At 43.0% G+C, this 27,274-nt stretch overlaps 1 protein-coding gene across 1 annotated transcript in view; it reads left to right on the top strand.

The window, feature by feature from the left end:
• LOC126280670 (uncharacterized) overlaps window positions 1-27,274 on the top strand; it is a 283,317-nt gene that overhangs the window by 238,301 nt on the left and 17,742 nt on the right. Inside the window, exons 17-18 of the mRNA XM_049979787.1 lie at window positions 11,240-11,505; window positions 14,314-14,500. Coding sequence (XP_049835744.1) covers window positions 11,240-11,505; window positions 14,314-14,500 — 453 coding nt within the window. The remainder of the gene's footprint in view (window positions 1-11,239; window positions 11,506-14,313; window positions 14,501-27,274) is intronic.

Genomic DNA, 27,274 nt, shown 5'->3' with positions numbered 1-27,274 from the left:
CAAACTGACGGCATAGTAGTCAGCGTCGCGGTCTATTACTACTGTGTTCTGTATTCGAAACACGATTATTTTTTATTTATATTTTTTTTCGTTTATTTACCCATGTCCTTAGAAGGACACCACACGAACGCTTCTTATCAAGTTAGGGAATACCAGGGCGTTACATAAATTGTAAAATTACAGCTGGGTTTCACAATAAGTGCCATACATTTATTATATAACATATGCATGTATGATATTTTTAGAGGTTACAATATCTTTAAATTTTTATGTTTCATTCTTATATCAATTCTGAATTTTTATGTTTTATTCTTACGTTTATTCTTCGGGAAGATTTGGCGCATTCCCCTGGATGATACCGATCGTAGAAACATCCGAAACTCAGAAATTCGCAACACCACGAGCATGGCGCGAAGACAGGTTTGCACAGCGACATTTATTCGTAGGAATTTCACTTGGGAAAGAAACGCCATTAACATTGCTGAAGATTTCACGCGTTGAAAATAATTTCGCGTTAGACCACGCATAACGGTTCACTTTTCGGAAAATGGCCCTTGCTGTTGATATTGGATCAAGTGCATTACAGGAATTTCACCGAGTACAGTTTCAAATGATTTTTCCATTTATTTATTGCCTCTTTTTTTAAATTCATTATCCAGAGGTACAAGTAGTAGACGAAAAAGGACGACGTTACTTCCATATAGATTGGAAAATATTTGTTTTGTAGTCTTCTACAGCCAATACGGGAGCCATTGTGCAACCTCTTTTTTCTTGCTTTTTTTCCCACTTCGGCTGAATTATTTACTCGCTGAAACACGCATAAAGTACCTTCAAAACTTTGAATGCCGTTTTCTCAGAAACGGTTTAATGCAGGAGAGAGCATAAAAAAGTGGTCCGAACGAGTGGATGCGATTGGACGCGAATTTGTGGCAGCATTAACAGAGGAAAAGACCTACAGTTACTTTTAACAGGATGAAGCAACTGTCCATACAGGCGGCCGAACCTTGGAGCCAATTTTCCCAGTTTTCACGCCTTGCACAGAGTTGTCAGCAGAGGTCAAGTCTGGTCGCGGCACTAGCTGGCCACCCAGGCCACCTGATCTATCGGTGTGAGATTACTTTGTAGGGGGCAATCCTCGAGTCTAAAGTGCATCCCAACAATCTTGCAGCACAACATTTCGGATGAGACTGCACAATTTCAGCAGTCCAGCTTCTATCCGCCTTCAGCAACTTGCTGACCAGCGCGCAAGAGTGCCAAGAGATGAATGGTGGTCTCTTTCAACATCTGGTATAGTCAGTTTAGTCCTGTATTTCCTTTCTTCCGCTGTGTTTCCTTGTTCTCTGGAAATCTGTTCTCCGGGACACATTTATTTGCTACACTCTGTATCTACGGATAAGGCGAGGAACGGATTTGTTTATTTTGACCCCTCGTCCAATGAGTAAAGTTTCTGCAAAATCAGATAATGACAACTGACGTGTTCTCCTCGTAATTTGAAGCAATAATAATAATTGCTTATCAAATACTTTGTATTAAAATTTTATGAAAACTTATTTAAAATATTTTAAAAACCCCTGTCGCTTGCCACCGACCAGGGCCAGATTGACTTCCACTATCCTGTACGAAGTACCTGCCGACGACACAAATAAGTTCAAAGCTCGAGTGCTAAAAACTGATCGGATATCAATCTGAAGGATGTATAATTACTTAACAGCAGCTGCGTTGCTGGCTTTTATAGTGGTTGTACACGTAAAAAGGCGTGTGGTGAGGCAAGGAGCGATGTACCACGTAATGCTCTAGTCAAAAGTTTCATTTGTCGAGACAGCCTATCGCGAGCTCTTAGAGGTGCGTTTGCAACATTTAACTTCTATTTTCGTGTTAGTATAGGTATAGTGAGGTTACGTAGCCACTATAGTGTTCATTGTGGGTTGCATAAAGCAAGCAAGACAAATGTTACGTTAAGATGCGACAGAGATAATTTTCGGAACATAGAAATTCTACTAGACAGAGCCACAAGCAGAAACAATGACCCAGTGTCCCGTTTACTCTAGCGTTGTCAGTTACCAGGATAGGCAACGGCCGTTGTGTGACTTGTGGGTCAGAGACGGAGAGTACATAACGACGTAGAAATGTAGTCTCCGGCTCTTTTTGCACAGAACGTTTCGCGCTGCCGCCTTCTTTCGTGCACAATGTGATTGGCTATTTTTTATTTTATTTATATCATTTAATTTATTACTTTATATTGTATTTAGTCGTTGCTTGATGTAGCCTGCTTTGCTATTAAGCATAATGGGCAAGAAATTTAGTGTCCCTCTGGAAAGATTATGCTAGTACTGTGTAACACCAGCGCTATACTTCATACTGGGCGTAACGGGTAAAACTACAGACATTTGTCTTGAAGACTGAGGATGGTGTACTGAAAAACATTACATCAGTATTTAACGTTATTTGCAGACTAATAATTATAGCTATTATTAGTCATATGTTTTTAGGTTGGTTATTACTTCCAACCACATGTAGTAAGCCCAAGCCATTAATGTTAATTTTCCTGTGGGCAGCAGGTCAAGTCTTGAAGTTGACGCAAAACGGTTGGTCTACGCAGACAGGCGTAGTCCACTAACTTGTAAGTGGTGCAATATGACCGTGCAGAAAACACGTCACACGCTACAGTTCGGAGCCCTTTAGGAGCAGAGGGCTGCAGGTACAATCTAAGGCAAACAAAACGACGCAACACGAAGGAATTATCCGAATGAGATGAAAGTCGGTAGATGTAATGTACGAGGGCAGGAACTTAAATAGTGTCAACTATTTATTCACAATCGATCTAAAGAGTTACATGTTTGCTCCTGTTACTGTCCTTCAAAGTAGTCACCAGCGTTGTGTACAACCCGTTGCCAGCGATGTGGAAGGTGTAGTTAGCAGAGCCTGTTCTGTTGATGGTGCGAATGGAGCTACCTGTCGAATCTCTGGAACAGTTCTGAAGCGAATGCCATGAAGTGGTGCCTTCATCTTCGGAATCAAATCAAAGTCACAAGGTCTTAAGTCCGGGGAGTATGGTGGATGGTACAGTGCTTCCCAGTCCCATCGACCGAACACAGCAGCCACAGCTTGCGCTGTATGCGCCCACACGCAGTGTCGTGCAAAATGATGGGTGGGTTGCGCAGAAAGTGTTGCCGCTTCTTTCACAAAGCTAGTCGCAGGTAATGCTCCAAAAACGAACAGTAATATTGTGCATTTTCGGTCCGCCGTAATGCATTAGGGTAGCACCATAACAGTCGTACACGAGAATCTCCATAACTTGAGACCGCTCTATTCGTACCATCAACAGAACAGGCTCTGCTAACGGTATACTACGCCTTCCACATGGCTGGCAACGTGTTCTACACAACGCTAGTGACTACTTTGACGGACAGTAACAGGTGCAAACATGTAACTCTTTTGTACCGATTGTGAATAAATAGTTGCCACTATTTAAGTTCCAATCCTGGTACAATAATTACGCTTTCAGAAAAATTGCATAGTTTATTCAAGTCAAAGATCGTCATAAACTAAGCAGGTCAATAACGTGTTGGTCCATCTGGGGCCCTTAAGCAAGCAGCTATTCGGCTTGGAATGGGTTGATAAAGTTCTTGGGTGTCTTCCTGAGAGATATCGTGCCAAATTATCTCCAACTGGTGCATAGATCGAGACCTCGAGCTGGTTTGAGCTCCAAACTTTCTCAAATAAGGAGAGATGCTTCAACCTTACTGGCCAAGGTAGGGTGAGGCAACATGAAGACAAACGGTAGAAACTCTCGTCGCATGCGGGCGGGCATTGTCTTGCTAAAATGTAATCCTACAATCGCTAGCCATGAAGGACAACAACGAAGCGCTGTGCTGTACGGGTGCAGCGGATGATAACCATAGCTGTCTTGATATGAAAAGAAATGGCACTCCAGATCTTTATACCAGGTTGTCGGGCCGTATGGTGGGCGATGGTCAGGTTGCTATCCCACTGCTGTCTAGGGAGTCTCCAGATACGTTTTCGCTGGTCATTGGGGCTCAGTTCGGAGCGGGACTCAGCACTGAAGACGAATTTACTCCAGTCAATAAGTTTCCAGGTCGAAGACATGTCTGGAGACGCCCCTGAAAGTGACGAGGTACAAACCTGACTGTCGCCAGCCATACTACCCGACAACCAGGAGTGATGGTCTGATGCGCCAATTCTTTTCACATAAGGACCCATCCGGTTGTCATCCGTGCACTCTTACAACACAACGGTACGTGGACGGTATTCTATGCCCCATTTTGTTTCCCTTCAAAGGAAGCCATCCTGGACTTACATTTCAGCAAGATAATGCCCGCCTGCACATGGCAAGAGTTTCTAGTGCTTGTCTTTATGCTTGCCAGACCCTTCTTTGGCAGCAAGGTCGCCGGCTCTATCCCCAATTGAGAACGTTTTGAGCCTCATAGCCAGGCCTTCCAATTAGCTCGCGATGTGGATCATCTAACGCTCCAACTGGAAAGGAGGACATCCAATAACTCTATCAACCAATGTCAAGACGAATAACAGCTTGCGTAATAGCCAGAAGTAGTTCAAAATGGCTCTGAGCACTATGGGACTTAACATCTGTGGTCATCAGTCCCCTAGAACTTAGAACTACTTAATCCTAACTAACCTAAGGAAATCACACACATCCATGCCCGAGGCAGGTTCTGAAACTGTAATAATTTATGTATCTGTACATGTACATCCAATATACCGATTTCCATCCCATTCGCATAATTCTTTCGTGGTGCGTCGTTTATTTTTGTCTTAGAGTGTATGTAGACAAGAAAAATGATGATGTGGAATGTTAATATTTTTGTTTTATTTAAGAAGTTTTGAGAGTTTTCACATAAAAATTCGTAGGCACTACTCTTAATACGCCCTCGCAGATCTCGTAGAGTTACCAAATTGCTGCGTTTCACCTGCTATTTCAAATAGCCTAAGGCGTTTCCTATGGAGTTAATTTCGCGGTTTAATTTATTCGGTCAGTTGAAGTGCGATGGCTGCCTACATGTTCGACAGGCTGGGAACATACGTTCCTATGAACGCATTTGTTTTCATACTCATCATGAAAGTGCAGAAGAAAGGGCAACTCTTTGTCACTGAGAACGATGCACGATGGAGTTGATTGTTGCAGATTTATGAGCAGTGGTTAGTAGGACCCAAGAAGCCATAGCAATGGAAGTAAGTTAGAATACAAAATTTGATATGAACTAAGATGACCACAGCACACTACAGAAAAAATTTAATATTTATGTGTACTTTCGTTAAATGTCTTTGTATTGATATAATAGCCTGAAGATCAAATTTATGGCTCTAAGTGTGATGCATCATTAAATAACATAAGTAAGGCAAAACGTTTTGTGATTGGTAACTGTCTCTGAAAAACCTTTTCGTGTTTTTAAAACAGTTTCGGTCGATTAATAGGCACCATGGATATAAACTTTCTGATAACTTACACACAAATATCCGATTTATAAATTCCAGTTGGCGTTGTGCTGTTACTGTCGGAACTATATTTACTGTGATGCTATGGTTATTATCCTCATCAGAGAAAATTGGGAAAATGAATTATTCAAATACCTGCGGGACGGAGGTGTATCGAAATAGCCGTTATACATCGTTTAAACGGGTGTCGAGTTCTGCTCCTACGCACCTACATAACTGGAGTATGATTCTCGCTCGCAGAGGCTGCCACTGCAGGCGACTTAAATGTTCCAATCCTCTGGCTTCTATGCTCACGAAACTGGCATGCCACAGACAGTTTGCCTTTAGTCAAACGCCGTATACAGTATTACTACACTGACCTTGCTGTTTTTCTGACCAGTACAATGAACTTAGCTTCACTGCCCTAAATCAGTTAGTGATTGACTGCAGCACAGCTGTTACACTGTGTTACTGAATTCATGCCTAGATCTGCCTCTAAAACTCCGCCCCCTGCCCCACCTCCACTTCCCTCCATCTTCAAACTGACGATTTCTTGATGTCTAAGGATGTTTGCTACCTATCAGTCACTTCTTTTGGTCAAGTCGTGCTGTAAATTAGGGTTTTCCTGTAAGGAGGTATTGCCCGTCTAACATTCAGCATTTTCTATAGCACCACGTTTCAAAAGACAGTATTCTTTTCTTTCCAGAACTACTTATCGACCACGGTTTACTTTCGTATAAGGCTACACTCTAGACAGATGCCTTCAGAAAGGTTTCGGATGAGCACTTGTGTTAATACAAGGGTTTCGCCTCTCCTATGCTTTTGGCCTTGCGCTTTTCCTTTTGGAGAGATAGTCCTTTTCACGGATATTTCAGTCGCTGTTTAGTGTAGTTACTTTCTGCTTTTGTCTGTAAATTTATTTTCTAGATTTAGAGATATTTCTTTGAAATCTACTTTTCTTCTTTTTGGTGTAATATCGTCTTTCTGTTGAAGTTCTATAGAATTTAGCCCTACAAATCTTTATTGGGAAGACAAACGTGGTTGCAGAGAAACTCGATTTAATTTACAGTTTATGGTCTTGAAATGTTCCTTCGGCTTCGACCCATAGTCAGCTATTGTGATGGATGGTAATCAGAGCTGTGTTTGTTTATCTTCTTCTCTCTTCTTGCTTCGTTGTAGGAAAGGTTGCATATACTGCGACTTTACTGAGAACTTTGACATCTTTCTCAAATTATTAATGAAAGTATTGAATTATTGAATATCAGTATCCTTCGATCACAGATAAGAACTGGTGTACGAATACGGACGAATGTTTGAGGACTAGCACAGACTGTCTTTTCCTAAGATCCTGGTTTCACTTGGACTTAATATAGACCAAATTCACGAAGAAGTTGAATTCACTCGAGTTTCAGAGAGAGAGTAAGTCCATAAAGTGATATTTTGATGGCTACAAAGAATCGAGTTCCAGAGCGTTATATTCATCTTGAAGGACGTTTGAAAGTTTGAAGGTAGGACATTGAATTTCATTGTTACTATCCGCTGCATTGAATTACTGATATACTCATTAGCTGTAAATAAAGCTCTGTGTAGCGGAAGTATGGTCATCCTTTTCCCCTCCGCTTGCCATCAACTGCAGGTCGTGATTCGCAGAATCGCATCACGTGACATTTTGGACTGTGTTGGATTCTCTTGTTACGTGTGCGCTCAGGACTTTTTAAATACCTCAGGAAGTTTAGAGTGACATAAGGTCACAGTGTTGTCCTTTCGGCTGCAGTTTTCGAGGGCACAATTAGGAGAAACTTTATAGGATTGCTGCGGAAACGGGAAACGCAGACGGTTGTTTGGAACATCAAGCAAGGACAATGTGTAGGTGAGCCGACACAACTGATTGTCATTTCATAGTTACTATTACATTCTTGGAAACGAATCCACGCTTTCCTGTGTCACTAACGCAAACAAAGAAGTAAAAGGAGTAACGAAAGGCATAAAGCACGAGGGAACGTAACCAGAAGAGCACAGTCGGTTTTTTTAAATGTTCGATATTTTACAGCTGTTTCTATCCCACACTAACTAATTTTAAAAACAACTTCTCGGTACAATAATTTTAGCAAACAATGGTCGTTGTTACATGTTAAACATAACGAAAATTACACGTTATAGTGTTTAGGTAGGAGCACCTTTCTTGAACAGTTTATATTTCCAAACGTTGTAAAGTGTAATCGACAATCGTTATTTCTGGTAAACAGCACTGATCTTTATGTAGCATAAATTGGTTTTTACGTAATTCGTGACCTCATAGCTCGAAAGGACGAAGAAAAGTGTTTAAGGTCCCGTCGACAACGAGATAGTTAGAGACGGCGCACAATCTCGGATAAGGGAAAGATGAGTAAGGAATTGAGCCGAGCTCTTTAAAAGGAGCCATCCCTGCATTTGCTTTACGTGATTTAGGAAAACCACGGAGAACCGAAATCTAAATAGCCAGATGGGGATTTGAAACATCATCCTCCAGAACATGAGTCCACTGTTTTAACCACTTCACTACCTTGCATGGTAAATTGTTTGCGTTTAATTGCATAATTGTAATGAAACAATGACTAGAAATGTCTTGTTTTAATTTAGCGTATGTATGCTTTTGTCACCACTGCTTGAAGTTTTTTAGGGGGCGGGGATACAACGATTAGAACATAATTTCAGTGATTTGTGAATAACATATGAAGGCCTAACAATGACAGTGCAGTCGACATATGGATGTATGAGATATCAGCTATTACGGAAGGAAACTTGTGAATGATTGACGCTTGGTTGATACAACTATATTGACGGTACTGTTCATTGCATGCTCGTTATCTGATAGTTATTCATGTTCTGCAGAGCTGTTAGTTTCAGTAGGAAGTCATGACAAAAATACGGCAATATTACCACATAACGAGCTCGCCGCCAATCCGTGAAGGCCCAAGTGATGTCTATCACCATCATCTGCCTTGCGGCGACATGTGTACGCAATTCCGGGGGGGGGGGGGTTTATGTGATCAGGACACCGTCTTCCCGGCCGTTTTGCAGACTTTCCAGACCATGGAGCCGCTGCTAAACGGTCAAGTAGCTACTCAGATGGCGCCCATGAAGTTGATTGCACCCCATATAAGTCCTCCCTTACAGAAAAATTCTTGGTAGTACTAGGTGTTGTGGTTGACAGGAGAGCCAACCGTGTTAGTAAAGGAGGCCTAAATGCACGCGTTTTAGCTCACGCAGGCTGGCGTGAGGTCTGGAACATGACAAGGGAATTAGAATTGAGAAAAACGGACGTAGCTGATGAAATACTTAACTTTAATCCATTAATGAAGAACGTCGCTCTTTATGGTACATGATTCACAATATCAATAGCACGGATACTGGCGCCTTGCTAGGTCGTAGCAAATAACGTACCTGAAGGCTATGCTAACTATCGTCTTGGCAAATGAGAGCGTAGAAGTCAGTGAACCATCGCTAGCAAAGTCGGCTGTACAACTGAGGCGAGTGCTAGGAAGTCTCTCTAGACCTGCTGTGTGGCGGCGCTCGGTCTGCAATCACTGATAGTGGCGACACGCGGGTCCGACGTATACTAACGGACCGCGGCCGATTTAAAGGCTACCACCTAGCAAGTGTGGTGTCTGGCGGTGACACCACACTAGGAATAGAACCGGGGCCCTCTGCATGGCAGTCATCTGCACTGATAAGTCAGCTAGGAAAGCTGACTGGTATTACTACGTACACGGTACTTAATATAGGCGGACCACTATTATCTCACTGCAATAAATGAACGGTTACGAAAGCTGTGTAATAAGAAACCTTGCCAGAGAAAAGCTTTTAAGCTGATATGTTAAACAAACCTTGCTGCTGGAGAAGCATGGTTGCTGTAGCAATGACTTGTTTTCAGGCATTTTATTTTAACATTCATCTTGAATATTGCCCGAGAATTTTGTGTTTACCTTGTAACTTCGCTTTTACCTTTTAAAATAATTTCCGTGACACACACACACACACACACACACACACACACACACACACACACACACACACACACAATATGGAACCGAACCTGAGTCCTCCGCAAATCTAATTTTCAAAAGGTAAAATCAAAGTTACAAGATAAACACCAAAATACTGACTTAGAATTCGTAACGAATCTTGAAATAAATCACCTAAAAACCAGTTACTGGTACAGAAACGACGCTTCTCCAGCAACAAGGTCTGTTTAACAAATTAGCTTAAAGCTTTTCTCTGGCAAGGTTTCTTGTGTGTGTGTTAAAAACTGTGTTTTTCAACCTAACATTGGTTGCTTTTTCACTTTCCTGTGCTCCTGTTGCTTAGTATCCTAGATGAGCTAGTTTAAAGCTGCTTAGGGGAAACTTGTTATTTGAGTTCGCTGCTATAACATTAATTGCGGAATCTCTTTGTCGCAGTCAATAATGACTTCAGTAAGGAAACTTGGGTTTATCGTCGTCACAGAAGATATTTTCCTAGACTTTTTGCATAGTTTGTTTTGTGAGGGTTCTAGATGTTCAGTTTGAAACTACTGCTTTAATTCGATAATGGGTGAAGTAGTGGAGCACACTTGTTCACTAGAAACAGCTAAATATATTGTAGCGGTTAATATAGTTTGATGGGCCCTAAACGTCGGCGGCCAGTGGTTTGACCATACTTTCCCTATGCCAGGGTTTCCCAAACTGTGTTCTCGCGTGAAGTGAATAAGCGCTCCGCGAATAACTGTTAGTAACATGGCGATCCATCTCCACTCTATATTTTGACAATACTAATTTTTTTAAAAAAATTGATATGGTTTCCGTGTTATTAGTTATGATTTAAAACTGAAGTAATCATTGAATAAAGCAAGTTATTGTTGGCCCTCGTTGTAGCCACGCGGTCTAAGGGCGCCTAGCCACGGTTCACGGGAATCCCCCCCCCCCCCCCCCCCGTAGGTTCGAGTCCTCCCTCGGACGCATGGGTGTGTGTGTGTTGTCCTTAGCGTCAGTTATTTTCACTTAGATTAAGTAGTGAGTATGCTAGGGATCGATGACCTCAGCAGTTTGGTCCCATAGGAATGAGACTGCCTACATTACGCTTGTCCGTCCACTTTTAGAATACTGCTCCGCATGAGGGATCCTTACCAGATAGGACTGATGAGTATACCGAAAAACGTTCAGAGAAAGGCAGCACGTTTTGTATTATCGCGAAGTATGGGAGAGAGTGTCACAGAAATAATACAGGATTTGGGCTGGAAATCATTAAAGGAAAGGCGTTTTTCGTTGCGACGGAATCTTCTCACGAAATTCCAATCACCAACTTTCTCCTCCGAATGCGAAAATATTTTGTTGACACCGACCTACATAGGGAGGAACGATCACCACGATAAAATAAGGGAAATCAGAGCTCGTACGGAAGGATATAGGTGTTCATTCTTCCTGCGCGCTATACGAGATCGGAATAATAGAGAATTGTGAAGGTGATTCGATGAGCCCTCTACCAGGCACTTAAATGTGATTTGCAGAGTACCCATATGGATGAAGATGTAGATGTAGGAACTTATCACAATGTAATGTTAAAAGCAATTTATTCTCATTTTTAAAAATTTTACTAACCTTCGAAATAAACACGGTATTCCATTAACGTACCACTATTCTCAAAGTGTTACATCAGAGAAAAAGTTTGGTAGCTGGTACCCTATACAGAGCTTTAGCTGTAGAGGTGGGCGCCACAGTGAATGAGAGTAACAATTACGAAATGGAGGCAGACATCGGTAGGTACTGTGCAGGAGGCGGCTGAGTGCGTCCTTGCTTGGCCCTGTGACGCGCGACTACCTGGTGGAGGGGTCGCTGTTCCTGGCGCAGAGCGAGTCTGTGCTGGTGCTGGGCGGCGCCGACCCGACGTGGAAGCCGGCGCCCGAGGGCGCGCCCGCCGTGGGCCGCGAGCTGCTGCGCCTGCGCCTCGATGCCGGCTGCTGGGAGCACATCGCGCAGCTGCCCGAGCCGCGCCAGCACCACGCCGCCGCCTTCCTCAAGGGCCATGTTTACATCGCTGGTGAGCCACACTGCAAACCTCAGTAGCGGCGGGATACTAGCCGCGCTCTTGGCGCGGCCGGCTACTCATAATCCTGGATGTTTACTAACAACGTGACGATGTTTTTATTTTTTTAAATTTTTTTTAAACATAGCCAGTTGTTTAAGTAACTGCAATGTCGTGACAAAAGTCACGGGATAGCGGTGTGTCCATATACAGATGGCGGTAGTATTGCGTGTACGAGGTACAAAAGGGCCGGGTGATCCAAGTGAACCAGGTTTCCGACGTATGGCCACACGACGGGAATTAACAGACTTTGATCGCAGAATGGTAGTTTGAGCCAGATGCTTGGGATATTCCATTTCGAATATCGTTCGAGAATTCAATATTACGAGATCCACAGTGTCAAGAGGTGCCGAGAATACCAAATTTCAGGCATTGCCCATCATGCAGCTGTGGCCGAGGGCTTCACTTAACGACCGAGAGCAGTGGCGTTTGAGTAGAGATGTCAGTGCTTACAGACAAGCAACACTGCGTGAAATAACGCAAGAAATCAGAGTGGGACATACGATGAATGTATCCGTTAGAACGGTGTGGCGAAATTTGGAGTTAATGGGCTGCAGTAGTAGACAACTGTCACGAGTGCCTTTGCTAACAGCACGATATCTCGTGCAGCGCCTCTCCTGGGCTCGTGTCCATACTGGTTGGACCCCAGACAACAGGAAAACCGTGGCCTGATCAAGATGATGATGATGATGATGATGATGTTTGGTTTTCGGGGCACTCAACTGTGTGGTCATCAGCGCCCGTGCAAAGTACCAGTTTTTGCACAGTCCATTTTCTGTTCACAATTCAATCTAGTCACTCTCGCAAATGATGATGATGATGATGATGAAGTGATTAGGACAACAAATCCACCCCGTCCCCGGCCAGAGAAAACCCCAACCCGACCGGGAATCGATCCTGCGACCCCGTGATCCAGAGGCAGCAACATTAGCCTAATCAAATGAGTCACTATTTCAATTGGTAAGAGCTGATGGTAGGGTTCGAGAGTGGCGCAGACCCCACAAAGCCATGAACCCAAGTTGTCAACAAGGCACTGTGCAAGCTGGTGGTGTTACCTGATTCCACCATGTTTCTCTTCACTCAGTCGAAAATAAACATGCTCATACCACTATTGTCGCACGTTATTTTTCTCTATTAATTATTTTCTGTGTCTTTCCTCTACCATTTATCCCGTATTTTAAAATCAAATTAACCATTCTTAATGTTACATTAATTCTCACTATATCACCGACTTTACTACCCGCACAACACCCCAACATCACGATCGACCCTCCGCCATGCTTCACGACTGGCGGCATACTGTGCTCTTCGTACGTTCTCCCCGAAGTTGACGAACAAACATTCGACGACGACTTGTAAGTACTTCAAACATAGACTTGTATGTGAATAACATTTTGGATCGTTGCTGCACACTCTAGTGTTTGTGTTAATGTAACCACTGCAATCTTATCACCTCATTATGTTTGTGTAATACAGATTTTTTGGCCGCTACGCACCCCTTTAAACCTTGTTGCACTGTTGAGACAGAAACAGAAATTGGAACTGCTCACATACTACCTACTTCCTCGCGAGTTTCCGCTTCAGTATGAGTCCTCGTGACATTTACTCTGTACATATATGAACTGATCTTCTCTCTCCGGCCTCTGTGGCCGAGCGGTTCTAGGCGCTTCAGTCCGGAACCGCGCTGCTGCTACGGACGCAGGTTCGAATCCTGCCTCGGGCATGGATGTGTGTGATGTCCTTAGGTTAGTAAGGTTTAAGTAGTTCTACGTATAGGGGACTGATGGCCTCAGATGTTAAGTCCCATAGTGCTTAGAGCCATTGGAACCTTTTTGATCTTCTCTGTGTGACGTTACTCGGATTCTTCCAGATCGCGTAACATTTGCACTGGCACCAGGCTGCTTGAACCGCTGCAATGCATACGGCACTACAGACTGGGTTATAACAGCTTTTGTTGCTATTGTCCTACTACAGAAGAACCTTCCTGATGCAGAACTACAATTACAACACGTTTTTCAATTCCAGTCTCCTGCTTTCGTCCCATTCTGAGGTAATATGGTTGATTGCTACACAGGCAGCTAAAGGAATGAGGACTGTTAGAATTGAACCACCTCACATAAAAGCACGCCAGTGTCGTTGTGTTTACTCATCAGCGCCCTCTGTGCGAATAACCAGTCAAATACACAAAAGAGGCGCTCCGTCTTTATATGTTTATACTTGTTTCATTATGCGAAGGGTATGCGATTCAAAATGGAATACCTGTTTTAACCACTAACTCACAGTTGTGATAGGTGATAGAAAACTTTCGACCGGTAGTGTACATTAATAATTTGTGTATATTTTAGATTTCATGGGTAGAGCGGGCTGACAAGAGAGTCAGAGATTAGTCATCCAACTATCAGATTGGCTGGTAGCTGGGAGAGGGACCCAGATGGGAATATCTGGAAGGGGATCTCTAGTATCGGCATTCACTTTACACCACTTCCAAAAGATCTTGACAAGTACCTGACAATGGCAACTATCTTTTTGTTTTATTCTGGGGCTATACGTCCCGTAGACAAAAGATTGAGAACCTAATGCACATGAAAGTGTAGTTGTTTATTTAATCAGTGTACAGTCGATGACGTGCTCGTTACGTGCAGTGCATCTTTGTTCTGTGTATGAGAGAGTTTATGATAAATAACATTTCTCCTGCTGTAAATGGTGTACTGTACAGCTCCAAAAGCCAACAGCAGAGTGAGTGCGACTTGGGATTGCGCGCAGGCGGCAAGGACCCCCGCGACTCGGCGGCGCGCAGCCGCGGCGGCATCACGAGCACCGTCTGGAGCCTGGAGCCGGCGTCGCGCACCTGGAGCGCCGAGCCCGACATGCTCACCGCCCGACAGAGCTTCGCGCTCGTCGCCTGCTCCGGCCGCCTCTACGCCATCGGCGGCCAGGATCGCAGTGGCAGGTTGTAAAACTGCCCCCTTCCCCCATTACGTTGTCACATCTTATAAACATGAGAATGAGATTTTCACTCTGCAGCGGAGTGTGCACTGATATGAAACTTCCCCCAGGCTGTGGCTAAGCCATGTCTCCGCAATATCCTTTCTTTCAGGAGTGCTAGTTCTGCAAGGTTCGCAGGAGAGCTTCTGTATAGTTTGGAAGGTAGGAGACGGATACTGGCAGAAGTAAAGCTGTGAGTACCAGGCGTGAGTCGTGCTTCGGTAGCTCAGATGGTGGAGCACTTGCCCGCGAAAGGCAAAGGTCCCGAGTTCGAGTCTCGGTCGGGCACACAGTTTTAATCTGCCAGGAAGTTTCATGGATGTACATATTTGTTGATGTTGTGGTCCTCAGTCCAGAGACGTTTCATGCAGCTCGCCATGCTACTCTATCCTGTGCAAGCTTCTTCATCTCACAGTACCTACTGCAACCTACATCCTTCTGAATCTGTGTAGTGTATTCATCTCTTCCTCTCCTACGATTTTTAGCCTCCACGCTGTCCTCCAGTACTAAATTGGTGATCCCTTGATGCCTCATGACATGTCCTACCAACCGATCCCTCCTTATAGTCAAATTGAGCCACAAATTTCTCTTCTCTCCAATTCTATTCAATATCTCCTCATTAGTTATGTGATCTACCCATCTAATCTTCAGCATTCTTCTGTAGCACCACTTTTCGAAAGCTTCTATTTTCTTCTTGTCCAAACTATTTATCGTCCATGTTTCACTTCCATACATGGCTACACTCCATAGAAATTCTTTCAGAAATGACTTCCTGACACTTAATTCTATACTTGATGTTAACAAATTTCTCTTCTTCAGAAACGCTTTCCTTGCCGTTACCAGTATACATTTTATATCCTCTCTACTTCGACCATCATCAGTTATTTTGCTCCCCAAATAGCAAAACTCATTTACTACTTTAAGCGTCTCATTTCCTAATCTAATTCCCTCAGCATCACCCGATTTAATTCGACTACATTCCATTATCCTCGTTTTGCTTTTGTTGATGTTCATCTTATACCCTCCTTTCAAGACACTGTACATTCCGTTCAGCTGCTCTTCCAGGTCCTTTGCTGTCTCTGACAGAATTACAATATCATCGGCGCACCTCAAAAGTTTTTATTTTTTCTCCATGGATTTTAACTCCTACTCCGAATTTTTCTTTTGTTCCATTATTGCTTGCTCAATATACAGATTGAATAACATCGGGGATAGGTTACAACCCGTCTCACTCCCTTCCCAACCACTGATTCCCTTTCTTGCCCCTCGATTCTTATAACTGCCGTCTGGTTTCTGTACAAATTGTAAATAGGCTTTCGCTCCCTGTATTTTACCCCTGCCGCCTTCGGAACTTGAAAGAGAGTATTCCATTCAACATTGTCAAAAGATTTCTCTAAGTCTACAAATGCTAGAAACGTAGATTTGCCTTTCCTTAATCTTTCTTCTAAGATAAGCCGTATGGTCAGTATTGCCTCACGTGTTCTAACATTTCTACGGAATCCAAACTGATCTTCCACGAAGTCGGCTTCTACCAGCTTTTCCATTCATCTGTAAAGAATTCGCGTTAGTATTTTGCAGCCGTGGCTTATTAAACTGATAGTTCGGTAATTTTCACATCTGTCAACACCTGCTTTCGTAGGGATTGGAATTATTATATTCTTCTTGAAGTCTGAGGGTATTCCGCCTGTCTCATACATGTTGCTCACTAGATGGTAGAGTTTTATATACTCTTTCACCTTTCTGCTTTACCTTCTTTCCTTAGAACTGGGTTTCCGTATGAGCTCTTGATATTCATGCAAGTGGTTCTCTTTTCTCCAAAGGTCTCTTTAATTTTTCTGTAGGCTCTATCTGGCTGACCCCTAGTGATATGCGCCTCTACATCCTTACATTTGTCCTCATATATATCTATGTAAATATGTACGTATGTTCCACATCTCCTCCCAAACCGTTGGACCAATTTCAACCGAAGTTACAAAAAATATCACTTATTTTTTGGGATTGAATTGCTATGTGAGTTAGAACCACGTATGTCTCAAGGGGCTGGAGAGCGTGGATAAAATACAAGTGAAGGCCACAAAGCACGAATACCCATATTTCATTCCGCCAGTATCTGTGAATGATAGGACTTAGCGACTTGCCATAAGCTTTACACACAGTTTCAACCGTTCATGAAACTTTTTCTCGCTGACGAACCCCATAAAACGATGATAGGAAAAAATTTTACACCACTACGTTTTCTTGGAGAAGTGCTGTCTTGCAACACTTTGATTCATTAGCGTTTTCGATCATCGGCCAGCATCACAATGGAAAAACGTTTATTAATAGCATACATGCTATTTAACCAGGAAAATATACATTATTGCTGACTTGAAAACCTAATAAAAATGATACTTAACACCTTGATACAGACTTCGCTAAGCAGAAAACGACGTTGAAAATATAAAAAAAACATATAAGAGCAGTAAGTTCACAGCACTAATGCTCAGGAACTGAGACTGTATTACGGCGTGATGATTATTTTTTCTCAAGGAATCTTAGAAAACGAGAAAGATAGAAATCAAAGTACACAGAAAATTAAAGATTGTCATGTTGTCAAAATTATAATAGCAGAGAAGTGCAACTAACATCACTGACTAGCGAAGATGTAGTGTAAACATAAAACATCATTGAGAATAAACTGTCATTCCAACTGTAAAAGTCTTTTGCGAAAATATTCTACACAAACAAAACTTACGTGATTAGAGCGATCTAACAACCGACAGACAGTGCGCAATTTACTTTCTGATGCAGTATGGACATCTATTCCAATTAGATGTAAGTATATATGCAAACTGATCTTTCCGTACAACTTTTATAAATGAAGTGTTACATCTACAGATTTACTTGAGAATGGCGCTATAGCCGAAACAAGCTTGTAGCAAAGAAGGAGGATTACTAATTGAACCATTTACAACTTAGCTGTAATTATCCATACAAAATATCATATTGTGACGTAATCTGTGCTGCGGGCCCAACTGAAAATAAGATAAAAGTTAACCTTTAAATACGCATCAATCTATTTTACTATCTGTATATCATTAACGACTGAATGCCGGTAATGTGCGCAATACAGCTCCTCCAAATCGTCACGCGACACCCCCTCCTCAACACCAAGGGCAATGAATGAACAGCAAATAGAGAAATAGTCTATCATTGGCGGATAGAATGAGCAGCCTCTTGTAACTATTTAGTTCATTGACAAAAAAGAGCAACAGCTACTGGTACCATGTGTAAAGTGAAAATTTTTAACCTTGCGTCTCGAACGTGTGTATAAATGTTATATTTTAGACTTCGATCTTGTGTTGCCCATATTACACGTAGAAATCGAAGATTTAACAATACAGAAGTGTTGATAAATTTGACGAAAGACACATAAGCTAGGTCTCCATATTTTAGTTGTAATCTGTGTGCCAGTTTCTGTGTCGTCTCGACCAATGTGAGACTTTTGAGCCATTTGAGTGAAATGCTTAAATATTTGTTCGCTACTCTAAGTGAGGTTTTCATCTTCCTTCTCTCGCCAAATTATTTGAGCATGGTTGTCGGAAGATATATAGGCAGTACGCACGAGCTGAAAAAAACGCTTCACTAGAACAGCTTTAGAAAAAGAACAAGAGATAATGAAGATGTAAATCAATGAAGGAAAGAGAAATTGAAACAGTTGTATGAAAGACAGAAGGAAATAAGATCAGAGTTGTGTTGCGGTCTTCAATGGGAAATTTGGTTTGATGCATTTCTCCATGCTAGTCTATAATGAACAAGCCACTTCATCTCAGAATAACTGCTGGAACATACATACGTTTCAAACTGCTTACTGTGTTCATCCCTTCATCTCCTTCAACAATTTTTACCCCCCTACTTCCCTCCATTAGTTGACTGACAATTCCTGAATGCCTCATCTGTCCTACCTTCTGATCTCTTCTTTTAATCAAGTTGTGCCATGAGTTTCCTTTTCCCTAGTTAGGTTTTTGTATCTCCTCATTAGGTACCCGATCTGTCTATCTAATTTTCATCATTGTTCTCTATCACATAGGTTCCAGAAGCTTTTATTTTCTTATTGTCCGATCTGCTGACTGCCCGCATCTCATTCCCGTATAAGGCTGCACCCCAGACATACACCTTCAGAAAAGACTTCCTAACACTTAAATTTATGTTATATGTGAACAGATTTCTCTAAATGTGAAATGATTTTCTTGCTATAGCCAGCTGGCATTTTCTATCCTCTCTACTTCGACCAACGTGTTATTTGGCTGCCCAAATATCAAAACTCATCTACTATTTTTAGCGTCTCATTTCCTAATCTAATTCCCTCAGTATAGTCTGATTTACTTAGCCTATATTTCATTACTCTTGTTTTATTTTTGTTGATGTTCACCTCATAACCACTTTTCAGGACGCTACCCATTCCGTTCAACGGCGCTTCCAAGTCCTTAGCTCCCTCTGACAGAATTACAATGTCATCGGCAAATTTTGTTGTTCTTACTTCCTCTCCCTGAACTTTAATTTTTTTTCCAAATTTTGTTTTGGTTTCCTTTACTGGATGCTCAATGTACAGACAGAATAACATTTCAGATACGCTACAACCCTGTCACACTCCCTTATCAACCTCTGCTTCCATATCATCCTCTTCGAGTCTCATAATTACAGTCTAATTTATGTACAAGTTATAAATAAAATTCCGCTCACTGTATTGTATTCCTAATACCTTCAACTTTTCCAGGAATAAAGTCTAGTTGTCAAAAGCTTTCTCTAAATCAAACGTTGGTATGCTTTCCTTTAACCTAGCTTCTAAAATAAGTGCTATTTACTCACGCGTAGCAAAATTTCAATGGAACACAAATTAAACTTCCACGAGGTCGAATTCTAACTTCTTTTCCATTCTTCAGTAAATAATTTGTGTCAGTACTTTGCAGTCATGACTTATTAAACTGATGGTTCGCTAGTATTCGCACGTGTTAGAACCAGCCTTCTTTGGAATTACAATCATTACTTTCTTCTTGAAGCCTAAGGCTATTTCTCCCATCCGATATATGTATCTTGTACGCCAAGTGGAATAGTTTTGTCATTGTCCTTTCTCCCAACGATCTCAGTAATTCTGAAGGAATATCATCTACTCAAGGGGCTTTGTTTTGACTTAGGTCTTTCAGTATTCTATTATATTCTTCTCGCAGGATCATATGTCTCATATTAATCTGCTTCCTTTTCTAACTCTATAAAGTATTCATTTTCATTTCCCTTGTGAAGGCGTTCTGTAAATTCCTTCCACCTTTCAACTTTCCCTTCTTTGCTTAGTACTGACTTGAGCTCTTAATATTCCTACAGATGTTTTTCTTTCTCCATAGGGCTCTTTACTTTTCCTCTAGGCGGCATATATCATCACCCTGGTCGTGCATGTTTTTACAGCTTGCATTTTTTCTCTAATCATCTCTGCCAAGCCATTTTTCACTTTTTGTCAATCTAATTTTTAGACGTCTTTATTCCCGTTTACCAGCTTTTTATTTTTGTTCCAATAATTAGTTAAATTCAATATCTCCTGTGTTTTCCAAGGATTTCTACCTGGCCTCCTTTTTTATTTTATTTTTACACCTCTGTGATCCTCTGTTGTCTACACTCTCAGAGTTACTTATTCGTCTTCTATTCTATTCCTTTCCCTATTTCAGTCAGTCGTTGGCTAATGTATTTTCTGGAAATCACAACAAACTCTCGTTCCATCAATTTATCCAGTCCTATTTCCTCAATTTTCTACCTTTTCGCAAATCATAATTATGTGAACTATTTTTGGTTATGGGCGAAGAAAGGAATTCCTAAAAAAGACAACGAAAAAGGAATCAGAGGCTTGGTCACTTGAATACCAAACTAATGGATACAAACCATAGTAAAGCGGCTTAGAACAAGATGAGAAGCAACTTCAAAAGGACTGGTTGTATAGGAAAAGTTACTCCAAATACAGCAAGAGATAAAAATAAATATTACCGTCAGATGTATTCACGCCAAATGTACATACGACGAAGGTTGGTAGAAAGAATGCATACAAAGCCTAAACAAGGGAACAGGACTATCTAAAGTGCAAGAGACTAGGTGATGGTAGTTGATGCCGAAGCAATATCTGTGCCAGTGCTGTTTTGTAACGTGACATCTGCTGAAAGTCTTGGTTTCAGACAAGATATGGACTAATCATCAGTTACTGCAATAGGTTCCTGACTTAGAAAGGGAAAGGAACGAGGATTAGGGTTCGACGCCCAGTGGACAATGGGCTCCTGCTCAAGTTGATCAAGGTGAGGTGAAGAAACTAGCCGAACTTGCTATGTTGAAGAAATGACTGCAGCATTCACCTGAAGTAATTAAAAGAAACAACAGAACGTCTAATTTAGGATGGCTGGATTGGGATACGAATCCCACAAATTCTGGATATAGACCTGTAAGGTAACCACGGACTCACCTGCTTCGGCAGCAGACCAGTTGGCAGGTTTCCTGGGAAACGTTTCGTCATTCTGCCAATGAAATTACTATCGAACGAACCGGTTCACACCCGTTTTTCCAAAACTGTGTGTTTCTAAAAGGACTTTACAACTTTGAAAATTCATGTAAATTAATTCGTAGTACCTACAGAGGTGATTTGTAGGGAATTACATCAAGTTTCGTCTAGCATAGTTCGCTGCTGCCGAATCGCATCCTAAGGAACGCCAGCGGCAGTTCCGTTAAAGATTGCTGCCTTCACTGGACCCGAGCGTGATAGCTGCGTGCTTTGGCTTGAAGAATCGAAGTCAAAGAGAACAGTTCAGCGTAATGTCCGTACCAAGTACGGCAAAGATCCTCCTAATAGGCGTACAATTTATGAGTGACATAAATGTTTTGTAGAAACAGGGAATTCGGTAAGACATGGGAAAAATCAGATCATCAACGGGATAGTGTACCTGGATTTGTTACAGCAATTTTTGATACCACAGATTGATGAGGATGACCAAGAACGAAATCTTTAATTCATGCAAGATGGTGCACCACCCCACTATCTGGCTGACGCCCGGGATTTTCTCAGTGACCGCTTTCCAGGTCAATGGATTGGTCGTGATGTACCAATTACATGGCCCCCACGTTCCCCAACCTACTATCGAAATATAGCCGTTCAGTCGATAGCAGCGTCACCTAGCGAGGGAATAACAGCTAGTCAGACACACGCACGGTGCATGCAGTATCAGTGTAGAATGGGGTAGGTGCGTGATCTATCTGACCGAGGGCAGATTGTGATAGTCCGGAGGATCGGTACGTGCATTTCCGAAAGTGTACGACTTGTATTCGAGGAGTGTTGTGGCGAGTGTTTTCAACACGTGGCGAAACCAAGGTGCAACCACGTCCACACATCATGTGTTTGCGCAGCCATCTCCCATTACCGATGGCAGACGTAGGCTGGGCAGACTGGTGAAGCAGCACAAGTAGCGAACTGTGACAGAACTAACAGCAGACTATATTTCTGGGCAGAGCACAAGTGTGTCTGAGTCCACAGTGCACCGAACACTCCTAACGATAGTCCTCCACAACTGACGACGCATCCATGTGCCAATGTTAACACCACGACATCGGCAACTACCACTGTAATGGGCAAGTGAGAATCGGCAATGGACGGTTGCGCAGTGGCAGGGCGTTACAATGTCTGACGAATCCCGATACCTTCTTCATCATGCCGATGAGATAGCCGAATCCGTCGTCTGTCAGGAGAACCGGTTTTTGACACCAGTACAGCGGGACGGAGGCAAGCTGGCGGCGCCTCCATTATGCTCTGGTGAACAATCACGTGGGCAGCCATTGGTCCAATGGAGCTGGTGCAAGGCACCATGACGACCAAGGAGTATCGTCCACTGATTGAAGACCACGTACACCCCTTCATGACAGTAATTTTCCCGACGGCAGTGGCATTTTTTCAACAAGATAATGTGCCGTGTCACAAAGTCACGAGCGTGATGGAGTGGTACGAGGAAAACAACGGCGAGTTCTAATTGATGTGATGCCCTCCCCCCCCCCCCTCCCTCCCACTATTCACAACTTGCCAGATATGAACTCGATCGAACACATCTGGGATGTGACTGAAGTAGCGAAAGAGCTCATCGGCCCCCTCTATGTAATTTACTGGAATCAGGTTTCTTATGTGCGCACACGTTGTGTCAACTCCCTACAGCGGCCCACCAAAGCCTCATTTCTTCCATGCCACGACGCTTCGCCGCTGCTATTGGTGCCAAAGGTGGACATACCGACTATTACGTTGGTGGTCATAGTGTTCTGACTGGTCAGTGTGTATAAGAATATCATGTATTTTATCACATGTACTGCATAATTTGTGCATTGAAGAAGTGTGAAAGAGGAAGAAAAGGACAACAAAGGGATAGTAATCATGCAAACGCCCATAGCTGATTTTGCCCTTCTGTCCCACATTAAGGAAGTATTCTCTAATTGATAACCTACACCTAGAATCCCAAATGTTCATTTACTGTATCCAAAAATCGTTACACCTCTGTTGTCATTAGGTTTCAGTGAAATACCAAAACATTATTCAAGTTTTCTAAAGCTTATTGAACGAGTTCTTAATGGTGGACTTGCTATAATGCGGCTGGCCACTGCGGTCACCGCAGTGCGACTGACATTCACGGCAGACACATTGACAGCGGCCCACCAAGGCATCACTTCTTCCACGCCACGACGCTTCGCCGCTGTTATTGGTGCCAAAGGTGGACATACCGTCCGTCACTCCTGTCTGATTGCAGTATATGCAAAAAATGGGTTTCCCGATTTTCCTACTGTAGGCAATAACGTGTGTAAGAAAAGATTAATCAAATTCTGGAGTTAATTTTTCGGTATAGGTTCTCCTTTTACCTTTAAGAAATTGAAAAACGTTATTTTCCGATTTATGCGTTATCTTTGTTACATGATCCTTGTCGTTCGATTTAGAGAAAAGTAACTGACAAAATAAACCGATTTTTTGTATATTATAGTATCATATCAAGAGCTTGATGATAAAGTGTCAATTTTTCGATGTTGGTCATAGTTATTGTGATATTTGGAAGCTAAGTAAACCTATTGCATTAAGTTTGAAGGGTGCACAGTGCACAATTTTGGTGCCGGTTACTTTACGTTTGGTTCATTTGAAGTATACATTGCGAAGAAGTAGCCCTGGAGACTGCCGTACAGAAACCTGTATGTATCTTCCGATTTGTGGACGACGTTTGTAATCTGGCTACATGGAAAGGATCAACAACAAATATTTCTACAACATCCAAATTCCATCCATAATAACATACAGTTCACTATGGATATCGAGAAAAATGGACAACTACCCTTAGTACACAGAGCATAAGCGATATCGGACGAACAGAACATATCAACGGAACTCAAACACCTGGAGACTGTGTTCCACAAGAATGGATACGGCAACCGCCAAGTCCAAAGGGCCTTCGGACAACAGAGGCGCAATAGGGACGAAGATGAAGAACAAATGGAAGACGAGAAAAAATACCTGGTGTTTCTACCTTCTGCAGGCAACGTGTCGTCCAAAATAGGGAAACTATTTAGGCTACACAAGACCGACAGTCTTCCGACCAACGGCTATGACGAGCACCTTACTTGCGACGGCGAAAGACGATGTCGGCCTCAAGAAAGCGGGCGTATACAAATCCGATATCGGCCAAACAGTTCGTAAGGTGGAAGATCGATGCAAAAAACACCAACTCTACACATGCCTAGGCCAACCAAGCCAATCTGCCCTAGAAGAACACTGCATAAACACTGGACTCACAGCGAATTATGACAAGAAAAAGTACTAGTCTTCACAAATAACTGCAGGGACTGCATCTTCAAAGAGGCCATAGAAATGCGCGTAACAGACAACCTCGTCAGCAGGGACAATGGATACCAACTCATGAAGGCCCAGAAATAAATACTAAGCTCTATTAAGAAGCAGCGGTGCAAGCGGACACGAGATGACTCCACCACGGCTGCCGAAGAGATAGTGCCGAACGTGGAATAAAGAGAATGACAAATATCTTACTGGGAGACAAGTATCAGACAAAATCTAGCACGTGCTACAAAAACGGAGAGAACACAAAACCCTATAAGAGCACTTACGTATCATTTACTAGAACAATCCATAAAATTTTCTCGATTTGGCTTTTGTAAAGCAAAATGTAAAATCGGTAAAATATGTGTCAAAAAGTGAGAAATTTTAAAATGTGAAAACATGAACAACAAAAAAAAAATAATCGATCACCATTCCGAACACATCTCGTGGAGAAAAATCGTAAAGGACTACCTTTACGAAACAACTGAGATTGGAACGATCGCATAGAGAATGTTCTGGGGAAGCCATACACTTCTGGAGTATTGCTGAGCGGAATGGATTCATGACCAGGTAGGACTGACGACGGAGAAGCTCGTTTCGTATTGTTGCGAAATAAGGGAGGAAGTGTCACCGTTATGTTATGCGGTTTGGAGTGGCAGTCATTAAAACAAAGGCATTTTTGCTGCGGCGATAATTCTTCCGAACGCAAAAATATTTTTTGGATGCCCACCTACATAGGGAGAAATACACTCCTGGAAATTGAAATAAGAACACCGCGAATTCATTGTCCCAGGAATGAGAAACTTTATTGACACATTCCTGGGGTCAGATACATCACATGATCACACTGACAGTACCACAGGCACATAGACACAGGCAACAGAGCATGCACAATGTCGGCACTAGTACAGTGTATATCCACCTTTCGCAGCAATGCAGGCTGCTATTCTCCCATGGAGACGATCGTAGAGATGCTGGATGTAGTCCTGTGGAACGGCTTGCCATGCCATTTCCACCTGGCGCCTCAGTTGGACCAGCGTTCGTGCTGGACGTGCAGACCGCGCGAGACGACGCTTCATCCAGTCCCAAACATGCTCAATGGGGGACACGTCCGGAGATCTTGCTGGCCAGGGTAGTTGACTTACACCTTCTAGAGCACGTTGTGTGGCACGGGATACATGCGGACGTGCGTTGTCCTGTTGGAACAGCAAGTTCCCTTGCCGGTCTAGGAATGGTAGAACGATAGGTTCGATGACGGTTTGGATGTACCGTGCACTATTCAGTGTCCCCTCGACGATCACCTGAGGTGTATGGCCAGTGTAGGAGATCGCTCCCCACACCATGGTGCCGGGTGTTGGCCCTGTGTGCCTCGGTCGTATGTAGTCCTGATTGTGGCGCTCACCTGCACGGCGCCAAACACGCATACGACCATCATTGGCACCAAGGCAGAAGCGACTCTCATCGCTGAAGACGACACGTCTCCATTCGTCCCTCCATTCACGCCTGTCGCGACACCACTGGAGGCGGGCTGCACGATGTTGGGGCGTGAGCGGAAGACGGCCTAACGGTGTGCGGGACCGTAGCCCAGCTTCATGGAGACGGTTGCGAATGGTCCTCGCCGATACCCCAGGAGCAGCAGTGTCCCTAATTTGCTGGGAAGTGGCGGTGCGGTCCCCTACGGCACTGCGTAGGATCCTACGGTCTTGGCGTGCATCCGTGCGTCGCTGCGGTCCGGTCCCAGGTCGACGGGCACGTGCACCTTCCGCCGACCACTGGCGACAACATCGATGTACTGTGGAGACCTCACGCGCCACGTATTGAGGAATTCGGCGGTACGTCAACCCGGCCTCCCGCATGCCCACTATACGCCCTCGCTCAAAGTCCTCAACTGCACATACGGTTCACGTCCACGCTGTCGGGGCATGCTACCAGTGTTAAAGACTGCGATGGAGCTCCGTATGCCACGGTAAACTGGCTGACACTGACGGCGGCGGTGCACTAATGCTGCGCAGCTAGCGCCATTCGACGGCCAAACCGCGGTTCCTGGTGTGTCTGCTGTGCCGTGCGTGTGATCTTTGCTTGTACAGCCCTCTCACAGTGTCCGGAGCAATTATGGTGGGTCTGACACACCGGTGTCAACGTGTTCTTTTTACCATTTCCAGGAGTGTAGTTATCGTAATAAAAGAAGAAAAATAAGAATTCGCGCGAAAACATTAAAGTGTTTGGTTTTGAAGCGCGATCTTTGAGAATGTAACGTCAGAGAAATAGTGTGAAGTGGTTCGAACACCTTCTGTTAGGCACTTAGGTGTGAGTTTCAGAGTAGTCGTGTAGTGTAGACAAATCACAGTGCCTGTTAATTTTACACACACCAAATAAAGGAAGTTACCACAACAACCTCCAAACATCGGTTTGATTTTTATGTAGTTCGCAGCAATAAACTTGTCAAGTGGATATTATCAAGAAAAAGAAATAATAACACTCTTTTAAATAATTTAATGTTTCCGAAAATTTTAACTGGGGAGAGCTTGAGCCGTTTGTAATTTGGTCGACTGTACCAAACAACTTGGTGGTACTTTAGTGGAATACCTCCAAGGTTATGACGTCTATTATTGTGAAGGTTGTTTTTCTTAGCCTAGATCGCGATGACAACTATGCCCTTCATTACAAAAAAATAAATAAATGAAAACTGATGGCAATATCCAGCAAATTTTTTTTTTTTGGGTGATGTTTGGATTTTCTTTTTGGTTAACTATCTCAGGTCACTCCAGCAGTAAACGAATTTTCCTTATCAGCCCCGAATTATTGGAGTTGGATGGAATTTGGTTGATATATTTTCAGGTAGAGTTAAGAAACCAAGTGTACGTACAAAATTTCATCCAA

Source organism: Schistocerca gregaria, chromosome 1, assembly GCF_023897955.1.
Source record: "Schistocerca gregaria isolate iqSchGreg1 chromosome 1, iqSchGreg1.2, whole genome shotgun sequence".
Classification (NCBI taxonomy): domain Eukaryota; kingdom Metazoa; phylum Arthropoda; class Insecta; order Orthoptera; family Acrididae; genus Schistocerca; species Schistocerca gregaria.
The sequence above is the reverse complement of the archived record's forward strand: the minus strand, read 5'-3'. Positions and strand labels throughout refer to the sequence as shown.